The sequence below is a fragment of the Cloeon dipterum genome, chromosome 3 (genome assembly GCF_949628265.1).
Source record: "Cloeon dipterum chromosome 3, ieCloDipt1.1, whole genome shotgun sequence".
NCBI lineage: Eukaryota > Metazoa > Arthropoda > Insecta > Ephemeroptera > Baetidae > Cloeon > Cloeon dipterum.
In genome coordinates, this window is record NC_088788.1 from 32,851,563 (window position 1) to 32,865,080 (window position 13,518).

Below are 13,518 nucleotides of genomic sequence, written 5' to 3' on the forward strand. Positions count from 1 at the left end.
ACGATGCCAAACAGGTTGCATAACAATATTTCAAGTTTATTTATTCCCCTGCAGAGGGCAACTGTGTACATTCAACTCAAATTCCTTAAAAACCGGTTTTGATATGTTATGGAATACCACACAAAATCAATAGGCAGTAATTAAAAATTCAAATTTTAAATACACTTATGCGTATTAATTGGATTTTTTGTCTATTACACATTTATAATTTCCTTAAATTATGAAATTGAGAGCTGATTTTTATGTTCAATATCCGGTTTTTTATTTCGCAGTTTCAAGCCTTCACCGTCAGCTGCCACAAAAACACGATTTTGATGTTTTGGCCGAAAACGCTTAGACAGCTTTTGTGACAGGTGCCAAAATTCTTGCTTAATGTCGTCGCGAGTGCTGCGAAAGCTGCAGGGCGACACCGGCCTGCGTGTCGACAGCGACCCTGAGAAGGACGCGGAGGACGACTTGCTGTCGGTGGCCGCGGGCGGCGGAGCCAAGAAGAAGCAATTGAACGTAAATCGATACGACCTGCTGAACCAGCAGTCTCTGTCCGAGTCTGAGGTGAAGGAGGATGACGACAACGAGACGGAGCCCACGCAGGACCAGGACGGCGCCGACCCTGCAGACAAGGGTGCCAAACGCAAGAAGAAAAAGAAGAAGAAGAAGGCCGTAAAGGTGGCTTTGGCGCAGAGGAGCAGCGAAGACAATTTTGATGTATAATAAATCAGTTGTTTAGCCAGAAAGTTACATAAGCAGAGTTTTATTTGTTTCCAGGGTGACGAGATCGATCAGGTGAACAGACTCCTGGGCCCAGTGGCAAGCGCCGAGAGCGTCCAGAATGCGGCCGAAGTGCAGAGGACCAAGGAACTGCTCAGCATTGATAACCGCAACCTTAACCCAAACAATGAGCTGAAGCGAATCTTTGGCGTCAAAATTGTTCAGTCTGAGCAGAGGTAAATAAAGCAGTTTCTTGGTTCTGAACTGCTGATTTAACAAAATTAATTTAGAAAGAAGAGCAGGACCAGGACTCACTTGAGGAACACCGGCATTGTCACTCCCAAGGACACCTGGCCCATTATTGGGAAACAGGGTAATTTAAGCTGAACATGGTTCCAGCATTATAATTATTTTTAAATCATTCCGTTTTTGGTTTTCGACATTTCGTGCTCAGCTTAGCAGAAGCAATGGCATTAGAGCTTTTTATTGTTCGGGAATGACGTTATTGCATTCAAAAGAAGTCCGTCACGTGCCAATATATTGGAAAATAAAAACATGCTTTGACATGTTTACTCTCTTTGGCGTGCTGGATTGTAAATACACGTGATTAGAAAATTTAATTAATTTTTCATTAATGTTTTTCAAGAATGCCTCAGTAAAAAATCGCCTCCGAAAGCTAATTCCCACAAAGGAACCTACTATATCGTTGTGCATTCTTGAACTTGCTTGATAACATAGAGTTCAATCACATGAGGAATGTCACTCACTACACATATTAATATTACAAAAATAGATTCCACTAGCGTTATTCAATTATTGATAGATAAATCAAAGGGACTAAGAGATGAAGAATTCTTACAAAAAAATTGAAAAAATAATTAAATATACAAATTACGTATATTTAATAATATTCACTGTCTAAATCAAGAAGTCCTCATTAAACTCGACACATTTTAATTTATTTAACAGCTCATTTAAAGATTCCCCATCATATTAATTTACCAAGAGAATGCCTGATTCGCAGGTATCACAATGAGGTACTGCGAGCAGAAGGGTCAGGTGCAGGTCTTCTCGTACGAGCACAACCCTGACTACCAGCTGGTGCAGCGAATTTTCCTGCAGGCGGTGGAGAGTCTGAACCCTGACAATGTGGTGGCCGTGATTCACTCGCACCCATACCACGTGGACGCCCTTCTGCAGGTTGCTGAGCTTTGCAAGATGAGTGAAGATTTGCAGATGGCTGCTGACCTGGTTGAGAGGGCGCTCTACGCACTGGAACACGCCTTCCACCCTTTGTTTAACCTGGCGCAGGGCAATTGCAGACTTGACTACTGCAGACAGGAGAACAGGTGTGTTTAGAGTGAAATTTAGATGGTTTTTTCTAGACTTTTTGATTGATCTCTTTATATTTTCACATTTAACCAACCCTGCTTGAGGTTAAATTTCCAAAAAAAAAAACACCCTATGATGTATTCTCTTACTAAATTTAATAATTTGTTAAGAGTTTTTATCATTGCAATGTTTGTTCAGTTTAATGATATATTGTCTACAGTTCTTATCAATGTTTTTTCTATCATTTCAAGGGCCTTATTCATCGCCCTCTTCAAGCACCTGACGATGGTCGGGCAACGGGCATGCCACCGCACCGCCCTGGAGCTGAGCAAAGTGGTGCTGTCGCTGGACCCTGACGACGACCCGCTGGCCATGGTGCTGGTGATCGACTTATATGCACTGCGCAGCCGCCAGTACTCATGGCTGGTGCGTCTGGCCGACGAGTGGGAGGCTTCCCGCAACCTCAGCCAGCTGCCCAACTTCGCTTATTCAACGGCCGTGGCGCGCTTCCACCTGGCGGTGCAGGGTGCCATTGAAATGGCTGACGCGGACGCCTCACTGCAGCTAGCCCTCATTATGTTCCCGGGGGTGCTGTCACCGCTGCTGGAAAAGTGCTCGGTGCAGGTCGACCACAAGGTTCTGGCGCACGACTTTTTCGGACCCAAAGCACAAACAAGGTGTGTATTGACTTATTTACTTTTGGAATTTGGAAATCTCAATCCGCGTTGCATTAATCAACTGCATCGTGTTTTGTTCTTTAAAGATTTACATGAAAAACCTACTATGGATTATTTGAACGCTTCAACTAGGTCTGTGAATTTTAGATGGTATTTATTTTTGGGAAAAATTCAACTATTTTTATACTTTGTTTTTCTTTTAATAGACGATTTTTTTATTTGTTTATTTTCCTCTGAGTAAATATACATATTATAAAATGCATTGGCCATGTATGTAAGATGAAAAAAGGGAACATTGCTAGCGAAAAATCGATAAAAACAGACCATAAAGTCGTCACGGTGCACCCGTTCAAAAATTTAACTTCTATTTTTTTATTCATACGTTTTCTGTCAAAATTTTTTTTAAAGCTTAGAGCAAAATTAAGCATTTATCAATGTAATTTTAGCAGATATAGATGATTTTAGAAGGTTGTGGTAGTTTTAGACGGTTTCTGTTATAGTTTGAATGGCTGAAAATTGCTTGATTCTTACTCGTTGGATGGTCCCGCAACGATTGGAAGCTTCGAACAAAATATAAACTAAATTATAAATTTCATAGCCCTAGCTATAAACAAGTTCAGGTAAAATTTTCATGGGCCTTTATTTCGTCTTCACTGAATTTTTATTGGATTTTTAAAACTAATATTTAGCTGTGGACTGACACTTAACCATAGTATATTTCTTAAGTAAAATTGAGCCTTATAAATATACAAATTATCCTACAATGTCAGTTGAAGGGAAAATAATTAATTGTCCTCTCTTGCAGCATGCCACCAGCCTTGGCGCAGTTAGTGCAGCTTTACGTGGCCAGGTGCTGGCCGGTGTGGAAGGAGGCTGAGCTGCTTCCCTGGCTGGAGAGAAACACGCACGCTGTGCTGGCTAGAGTGGACAGCAAGGACCCGCTGGTCAGCGAGTGCGACGGCCACAGACGCCGCAGGTATCAGGGTGCTCCGCCCAAGAACATCACAAGGCACATCGTCCTGGCCGACCTGAAGGAAGTGCCTCCGGCAATCTCCCCTGGCGACTCCACCGGCCCAGTGATGAGCTTTGACCCTCTTCCTCCCGCTGATTCCATCAACCTCTACGAGAGGCCCAGGAGGCCAAGAACGGCCACCGTTGACAACGCTGGTGCTCTCAGCCTCTTCTTCCGTTCTCTGCTGCCCACCTACAACGCCAATGAACCTGCGGGGTAAAAATTTGAGGTTTCTCTTTAAATTTAATGAATTAATTAATACTTGGGTCTTTCCAAGAGGAGTCTGCCATTTTTAAACTTTTGTTTCAGCACAATCTTTATATATATGGTTAGTTTTTTTGTGTTTTAGAGATATTAAAATTATCTAGAATGCCTAGAGTCAAGAGCTTCCAGATTATGTTACTTTTGACCCTTTGAAAACCATCGGGGCGCTCAGGGATAAGATTACAGGCATGTCAGTGTGTTTCCTTAGCTCCCTAAAGAGCCAAATTTAACATATTCTGAAAGCTCTTGACTGGGCCGTTCTAACAGTACGCAGATGAAATCAATATAGAGCCCATTGAGCTGGGCTCAAACAAAAATTAAAAAATTGCAGACCCAATCATATCTCTCATGAAAACACCAACCAAATATACATTCCAGTTTACATTTTTTGTTTTGTCGAAAAGTAAAATTTAGGAAACGGTTTTTTTATCTTACTAGACTTCAAGCTCATTTTTATTAGTGAATGCTGAATTTTAGATGGTCTTTGAGATCTTAGATGTAATAGCAACTTTGTTTTCCGTCTCTTAGGGCCGAAGGTGCAGCTGCAGGACCAGTTGACGATGCGCAGTTTGACGTCGAGTTTGAGCACGAGGGTGGCGGCCTGGAGGTGAGGCGAAACCTGGCCTCCCTGATGGATATGCTGAGAGACCTTCTGCGCAACATCCAGTTGCCAGACGCCCCTGACGCGAGGGCGGATGCCGACGTGGACAGCTCCGGGGATGATGAACTGGGCAACGAGACATGAGCTGGTTGCCAAGTTGATTTTCATAAGTGTAGAGATCTCTCCCACTACCAAAATAAGTTGTGATATTTTTATAGCTCTCACTCTGCGCTACATTCAACTCAAAATTCACTTGATAGACACGCCTCTCTATACTCATGAGTGGGGAGAAAGCTAAAGTAAATCCAAGAAGTAGCAACCAAATTTGATAAATTATTTCAAGTAGTGTAGCTTTTCATCGTAATTTTTAAATTGCCTAGAGAGGTGCTTTTCACGGTATTGCTGGGGGTTCATTAAATGGGGTGGGAGTCCAAGTTTTATTAAATAGTGCTATTTGGAGTAAATGATTAATTAACCTAAATCTTTGAGTGGTAAAATAGGGCCTGACAATTTGCTACCTAAATTTCATCTAAACTTAAATTACATCTCCTCTCTGTTCATTAAAAAGAGCTTACCTTGTTGTTAGAAAATAAAGTAAATGTATTTGATCCTCTAAACTTGTACACATGATGTTGCCTTTAAAATAAAAATACATTTTGTGTGTTTACCTCTCAGGACCATTGGTACAGACAGAAATGTTTTAATTCTGAAAATAAGACTCAAAAATTAAAAATTTACTCCAATTTAGATGGTGCCTAGAACATCCCATCCCAAAATATGTATATTAAAGTTAAAGGCCTAAAATTATCCAACAAGCATTATTGCGTTATGTGTAACACACAGGAGCAGCAAAGGAGATTGAATTGAACACAAAAATTAAATTTGCAATTATTTTGAAAGATATATTGTACTGCGTGTCCGCAGAAAGAAGAAATTTGATGTTCTCCTATATGAGTGTAATAAAGACGATGTCATTCAATTATAAAATTCTTGGGTTTAATTTGCACAGTACCTTCCTTCCTTCCAATCAGTCTGCTCCCGTTCTGATGCGAATGACGTTATCTTAGTACATATAGGTTGCATTTTACATCTCTCACTAAGCCCGGCTAGCTCAGTCGGTAGAGCATGAGACTCTTAATCTCAGGGTCGTGGGTTCGAGCCCCACGTTGGGCGCACTTTTTGCTTTGTTAAAATCTATTACATGGTTGAGTCATTATTGTGAAAGGCAATATTGTTGCGTAAATTCGTTTTTCATATTAGATTTGTAGTGGTTGCGGAGCCGAGCTCCCACTTCTTTTTCACTTTTGGTCTAGGGTATTGTTATTTATGATTGTTTGACGATACTTAATTGTAATAAGTAATTGTTCCGAGCGTTTAGTTGAGAAGGTTGAGAAGGAAGAAGGACCGGGCTCATTCACAAATTCTTTTCTAATTTTAAATTGTTCCTCAAGTCAATTCTCTTAAATTGTTAATTCTAAAGTCGATTATGAATTCTGTTTAAAGGTCCTTGTATTCTGTTAGACTTAGTCGCCAAGTGACTGTCTTATTACAGAGAAGAATTGTTCAAGATCCCGCCAGGTTTATTTTTCACCTCCCAATCCCCAAAGATTCAACACTAATTTTTAATTCCGCGTCCTCAAGAAAAAGCCCATGCTTAACATTACTATACATACACCGCGTTTAGCGGCGGGCCTTTTTGTGCCTGCACCTTTTAAACTGGCGAAAAAGATTTAATCGATTAAATATTTTAATATTATTGTTTTTGTGTGTTGGGGGTAAGTGGCAAGTGGCCCCGCCGATGAAATAATGGCCATGGATTTCGAAATAAAATTAAAATGCTGACAAGTGTGAGTATAAACCTTTTTATTCAGATAAAATATTTCAATGTGTAAACATTGATGTATAAGTGTAACATTGTTTGGAGATGATTTCAAAATTGAGATAATATACACAGTTATAGAGTTCATGTTTCTTTTGCTTGGATAGCTTTTGGCACAACATGTTGAGAGCAAGTAGGTTACTTTTCTTGATTTTTTTAACAACTTCGAATGCTTGCTTGACCTTAGTGAAATGATAATCTAAAAAATGTACTAAATTTACGAAAAATACGTTAATGCAGCAGCGTCGTTGTAAAGATCTTATGTCATATTTTTATTAAAATTCCGGTGGCGAAATTTTACTAATCTATTTAAGTGCCACATTATTTCAAAGAAATTCGAGCTTGAGATCCATTTATAAAGATAAGTCTAAACCCTACAATTTATACCATGTAATATATTTTTTTATATTTATTTGATATTGATATAAGCACATGGAACATGCTTTCTCTCCGTCTATGGTTCGTCGATTCGAACACAAATCGCCACATCAAAAGCTTTTGTCGCCCATAATATTATTAATTTTTGTCTTACACGTGTAAAAAGCACAGTTTTCAGTTATATGCGTACTCGAAAGGCTGCTGGCAGCTAGTTTGTTGGTGTGACTGACTCAAATCGCTACGTTTACATCGCTTAAAAAATTGATGATCGCCCCCCAGCTTATTAGCTTATTCCAATCCGAAAGCCTAATTTAATAGTGTAATCAAACTACACGCTCGTAAAATCGGAATTTGCTTCATATTTTAGTTGAATAAGAAAGAGCAATTCGCCAGCTGCAAAATTTTTTATTCTGGAAGAAAAAAATCTGGATAATCTTTGTTTTGAAATTCATCGTTTTGTTTATGTCTACTGCTGCCATATTTTATAGAATAATAAAACCTTAATTGGTTAATTCATTAACATTTATATAAATTGCAACAAAATTTACAATCAAAAAATTAATTAAATACAATTTTTATAGTAACAATAATTTAAATCCTCGAGTGCTACCTTCAAAGGAAAAAATATCAAAAATACTCATGATTCATTATCTATTCCAAATTAGTTCTCACGAGTTATGGAAATGAGTATGGGACTTGGGAATTGAGTAAAATCAGCTATATTTTCCTGTGCCTCTCATCAACAAAAACATTATCATTAATTTCCTTTTTTCTAAATTGAGGACTCAACTATAAAAGATGGTGAGTTGGGACTCTTTTAATTCGGAATTAAGCTAGGAAGGTCAACCGATTTAATTAGATCCCCAATATTTCCATGTGGTCATGCTCAGTAGTTTTGTTCTAATTTGTCGACACGTAAAAAACGGCAAAAATGACTTACATTAATGTAAAATTTAGTGACTATAATGTCATGATCGCATGAACAATAAACGTACGAAATACTAACCAAAAATACCAACAAGAATTGGTCTTTGACTCACCTAGAAAAAGAAAGAATGTAACTAAATTTTTTTATTTAAAAATAAAAAAATAAAAAACAAACCGTCTGAAATATTTGTGCTCAAATATATATTTCATTAGGCCATTTCATATAAATATATTGATTTTTGCTCTAATTAAGAGGAGAAAATCTCATGAATACACGTGAGGATGTGCTGATAAAATAATATAATATATATCGATAAACTTAAAGAAAAACTCTGCAACCAGCAACGAAAGTTCCATAAATCAATTTAAACCAAATTATTAACCTTTAAATAGGTTTTTGGCGTCTTATACGGGGCATTATATTCCTAAAAAAACTAAATCTAATTATTACTGAATTTTGGTTTCATTTTAAATTGCAATCAGAGTTTTATCATAATTCTTTATGTGGCATGTTTTTTTTTACTTCTTGTGCTTCTGGCGTATTGCGTAATCCTAAATTAAACAGCGCAGTTTTTGTTGAGTGAGTGAGTGAGTGAGTGAACCCATCACATCGCAGGGTCGAGTTAGTACCCGCCCCAGAACACTGTTAGTGAGATTAAGAGCCGTAAATTGTGTGTATACTATTATGTACATACACCAGCGCGTCGTGTCCGCAAAACCACTTTGATGCGAATTGCGGTCGATCAGGCAGCGAGAGGGCCTTTTCGCAACGTGTTGCTTCTTCTTGGGCGCGCGCGATTCTTGCTTCATCCGGCGGCGCCTGAGTGCATTCTCAGCAACAGCAGCAGCGGCGATGAACATTAATTGCGAAACTTCGCCCCCACGTGCAAATGTGCTTCGTTGCCTTTTGACACAAAATGTGTGTGTATTAACTATTCAGAAGCCAGTTTGTTCCTGTAAACTTTATCCTTCTTTGCGTGTAGTAATTTTTTAAAACCTGTTTGCATCGCGCATAACATCCGTGCCGAGCAGGTTGCATCCTTAGGCGAAGTTTGATAACCATCGTAATTCGGTCTCGTTAACTGCTGCGTTCCACTTTAGTCGATGTCCTGCAGTACCTCACAATGAATTAACTCACAATCAAAGTTTTGATTGATACGCTGCATGCTAGATTAGTAATTGAGCTTTTTAATCACAACCTTAGTGGTCTTTAGTACGAAGTTTGTTCGTTTTTAGAGTTTTACAAATAAAAATTTACTTGGCTTCGTTTAGTGCGCGAATGCACCTTTCGCACGATTAACTCACTCTTCCTTAGCTTGACACTTTCGTTCACGCGAAATAGCAAATATATTTTCGTGTCACTGCCTAAACAAATTCGGGCTATCTGTTTTAAGGAATTTACAATGCTTGCAAATCCTCCTTTACATATCTTCAATCGAAATAAATAATATTTTTGGAAACCATCTGGAATCTTCGGCATCAAATAAACAAATCCACGCTTCACTAAATGGCTTTGTTTTGTAATTGGTATAGGTGGAAAATGAGAAATTTAAGAGGAAAATATTCATAACAAGCTTCTCTCACTGAGCAGCAGCTGTTTCTGCTCCTCAGGCCTCATCAATAGTACTTTACTTGCAAAAAAAGATGCATGCCACAAACTACAAAGGATTCTAAATTACCAGCGGCCTTTGATTGCAATCATTGCTGAGTACAAATAAAAAGGGAACGATAACTATCCCCTTGAAAATATTTCAACCCACTGTATTTATTATTATTTGTTTTTTTGCTCGAGCCCAACAATGTGTGCAGTTGATTGTTTTCAAAGAACTGCAAATCTTCTCTAGCTATGTTGATTTTCTTGTGAATCCTGGGAGCCTAAATAGCTGCTAACAAGTCAAAACTTCTTTGAATATTTTTCTGCTTTTTAACAGTGAAGAAAATTCTCCAGTTGTTTCCTGAAAATCTCGATCGTTTCAATTAAAACAATTTTGGGCCACCATAGTTTTTCATAAAACCTAAATTAACGGCCTTGAAGCAAAGGCGGTGGTTGTGACGCTAAAAATTACCGAATTCATTTCTAAAGCTTCCAAAATTTTCTAGAATCAGGCAGCGTTTAACGCGTTTCATCTTGGCCTAGGCGAGAGACAGTAAAAGAGACGAAAAGTGCATTCGGCAGGAGTTAAAATTGAACGGTGTCAGTCTGTGGTTGATTCACGTTCACACGTGCAGGAGGACGCAGTCCGGCGGCGTGTTGGGGCTGGGCTCGTCGGGCCCCATGGGCGGCGGCTGCGGCGGGCGGCCGAGGGGCGGCGGGGGCGGGGGCAGCACGGGGGGCCCTGGCAGGCCAGGCAGCATGAGACGCCTGGCCAGCCGCCGGCGCTACGCGCGCGGCACGAAGCGCCGGTGCTCGGGCTCCTGGGACCAGCAGTTGTCGCTTAGCCAGCAGCCGATCACCACCGTCACCAGGCCGATCAACAACGCCAGCACGATGTACACCTCGGCCTTGCCTGCGGCACGACATCAACACACACGTGTCACTCCACTCTTGGAGCAGCTTGCAAAACAAACAATACACGGGCAAATAGCAAATAGCAAACAGCACCCAGCACCCAGCGTTTGATTTGTGCTGAGCACCGATATGTTGTTTGCCTTTGTACTCGCATTATTTAAGCTCTTTCAGTCAATCACTTAATGGGACGAAAGAGAGGAGAATTTTCCGAATGACCCATTTTGCTAATGAAAAGCCAATGTGAACATACAAAAATGGTTTTAGGGCGTACCGCTGTTTGAAATTGTTGGTAAATGCCAGTGAATTGTGAAGTTGTCATAATTAATCAGTTGAAATTTACTACAGCTTCCTTGGTGTGTAGCGTAGCGATTTGTTATTTTTCCAAATTTACCAGTTTCGAAGTATTTGGTGTTCGAAGCTGCCAATAGATGGCGCCAGCGGTTACTTTTGATTTTAAGCTGCGATTTAACACTCAATCCCTGCTACTTATGCTGAAAACCGAAATCAGTCTAGCCAATCACCGTATTAAGAAAGAATTTTGAGGGCTGAATGCACAGCAACTGAATTAGTTCTAAATCGCAACGGGATTGCCTTAAAATTGGAAGTATAGGGCGAGGGTGACACCATCTGTTGGAGGCTTTAAACTCTGACGGCTTTCGAAAATTGTAAATTTTTATGATAAATGTCCTGCTCAGGACATTTCTATAGAGATAATGGGAAATAAACAGCTCACTGGATTTCATTTCAAAATTGTTTGAAATTCTTCTAGTTTGAAATCCTTTTCAGAAACACAAAACTGCATACTAGTAATCTTGTGACTTATCTGCATTAGTTGAAATAAATGGCATAAGTGCTTTTAGGGCTGTTTAAACTCGAATTATTCATTTCTCTCACAATCAGATTTCTCCATTTAATTACACTTCTTGCACCAATGGGACCGACACGATAGCAAGAACTTTTAACCTTGAGGGAAATTCGGCAAATTCGCTTTTCTGACAAATTAAACTCAGGCTGCCGGAACATCACATGAACAAATGGATCATTAATCCCGCGGGAAGGACGCCGACGTCCGCGCAAAAGGAAGGCGTTCGCGTGTATTACAAGCGGGTATCGCTGATGTGCGTTTGAATAACTACACCCAACGGAGTCGAGAGCAGATTTCAGCGTTTTCCGAAGCGTTCGAAACTGCCGGGTTGCGGAATTATTTGCAATCAGTATCCGTTTATGAGACCGCATCGAATCGTTGCGGTCCCACCAAAAAGAGCATTATGTCTGTGTTTGCAAAACAAATCTGGCTTGCTTTCAATTAGTCGGGCGCCAGTCAAAAGCTTGAACCGACACAAAGCTGAGCTAAACAGTGACGGGGAGGCACTAATTAATCACCGCGTGCGCGCTTTTCGTCGCTTATTACGCGTGGAACTCGGCACATCGGAGCCGCTTAGACAAACCGACTCATTTTTCACCGCAAATCCGGACAAATTGCAGGCACTTAGCAGCGCGGCGAGGAGCCGTTGAGTTGCATGAATTATTCATCGAGGCGGGAGAGTAATTTAATTTTATTTGGAGGTCCTCTCGCTTCTCCCTTTCGAACTCTTTTTCGGTCCGCAACGACTCAAGGGAAATTGGAAAGCCTTCAAAGCAACAGGAAAAAAACCACCTGAGTGAACTGATAGAATTTTAAATAGTGTTTCAAACTCTAAAAATATATATTTTATATTTACTGGTTCGTGATTTGAAGAAATAGGCTTTTAATGGGGAGGAATCTTGGAATTAAAATCAAGCAATTCAGGCCCATTTCATAATCAACTAAAATATTCCATTGTTGCCTACTTCCCCTAAGTATTTTAATATTTTTCCACAAATTTTCGTTTCATAATATGCTTCAAAGTAAATTACGTTGATTGGGAATAAAAGGGGGAAATTTTTATTATTTAGTGTGAAATTTTCTTTGCAAGCCACGAAACAGATCACTTCCCTCGCGAATTCGAGCTCAAAACGCCTTATTTCGAGCGGTGGCAATCCTCTGGGTGCGTCGTTGGCTTTATATTTACGGCAGCGTTGGTCGGCGAGTTTTACTGGCCGACCCAATCCACTGATTCCATTGCCCGCGCAAAGGCGAAGAGAGCTAGCCGAGCGCGTTTCACACTCGCAAACTCGGTCTCTTTATTGACGTGAAACAAATTAGGTTGCTGCGCGCACAGAGGAGCGAAAAATTAGTCTGCTTTTTTACCTCGCATTGTTCGTTTATTCGCTTTTTTCGCTACAGCTGCTGCCCGCGTTTGATTTACGCTGTTGGCATAAATCACAAACACGCGAAGCTGATATTTATTATTATTATTTATTATTCACCGACGAAGGCTTCAATAAACAAACACAAAACATTTTTCCTCATCGACTTTTTCTTTAGAGGAGTAGAATTTTTAGTTTTTATTCCAAATTGAAATGATTGCTTTGAATTAGATTACCCATTCCATTTTTCTCCCGAATTCGAGCAGCGAGGGGCTGTTTGATTTTGTGAGTATTCGTCTCTTTTTTTCTGTCAGCACAACAGCCTTTATTGTTGGTGATTGATTGATATTCGCCGGATTGCAAACAACACTCGCTGTTTGTTTGACGAGCGAGAACAAACGTTCTTCGGCAGATCGAAAAACACGTTCGCACTGAAATTCGCAAATGCACGACAGAAGGACCTGTTTTAGGATTCGACGATTTCGTTTGTTTGCTTTGCTTTGCAGCCCCCTGCTTTATTTAGTTACGCAACAATGTCATATGCCGATGATGAAGTGGTCGGCGCGGCGCTGCGTCAATGACATTTTAATTACGTTACAAGGTTCGCTTATTATTCAGCGTGCCTGGCTTTATAATGGACCCACTGCGGTCGTCCTGTGTTCGTCGACTATTTGTGCAGCCAGCTAATTATTTGCCCCAGGGAGAGGAGGCGTCGTGTGCAGGTGTCACACCTGTATCACGCTGAATTACACGCATGTATAATATTGAAGCGGAACAACAACGAGTTTTGAACAAAATGGAGACAAGGATGTTAGAGAGAGCGGTTTTTACTTTGAGAGAAAATTTCAAACTGGTAGTATCACGAGGCTTTTCTGAGTCTTTATATTTGTCAAATGTAGCAGTTTGTTTATTTAATTCGAATGCCAATTTTGAAACGCATAGCACATTCAAAGTAAACCATTTCATGTATTTTCTTGAGCCGTTTTGAAAATATCTCAATAT

At 40.0% G+C, this 13,518-nt stretch overlaps 2 protein-coding genes and 1 non-coding gene across 3 annotated transcripts in view; 2 read left to right on the forward strand and 1 right to left on the reverse strand.

Annotated features, from left to right (window-relative positions):
* Window positions 1–261: 261 nt before the first annotated feature.
* Window positions 262–5,581, forward strand: Nulp1 (Nuclear localized protein 1). Its single transcript, XM_065484500.1, has 7 exons — window positions 262–705; window positions 766–944; window positions 999–1,081; window positions 1,733–2,057; window positions 2,292–2,717; window positions 3,523–3,945; window positions 4,522–5,581. Exons 1-7 carry the CDS (start codon window positions 373–375, stop codon window positions 4,736–4,738), a joined length of 1,986 nt encoding a protein of 661 aa, XP_065340572.1. The 5' UTR covers window positions 262–372; the 3' UTR covers window positions 4,739–5,581.
* A 113-nt stretch (window positions 5,582–5,694) lies between these two features.
* On the forward strand, window positions 5,695–5,767 carry TRNAK-CUU (transfer RNA lysine (anticodon CUU)). Its single transcript has one exon. It is a non-coding gene; the product is annotated as a tRNA-Lys (tRNA).
* Window positions 5,768–8,363: 2,596 nt separating this feature from the next.
* Window positions 8,364–13,518, reverse strand: part of LOC135940448 (uncharacterized) — a 33,348-nt gene continuing 28,193 nt past the window's right edge. Inside the window, exon 4 of the mRNA XM_065485320.1 lies at window positions 8,364–10,285. Within this exon, the coding sequence (XP_065341392.1) occupies window positions 10,158–10,285 (128 nt within the window). The 3' untranslated portion in view covers window positions 8,364–10,157. The remainder of the gene's footprint in view (window positions 10,286–13,518) is intronic.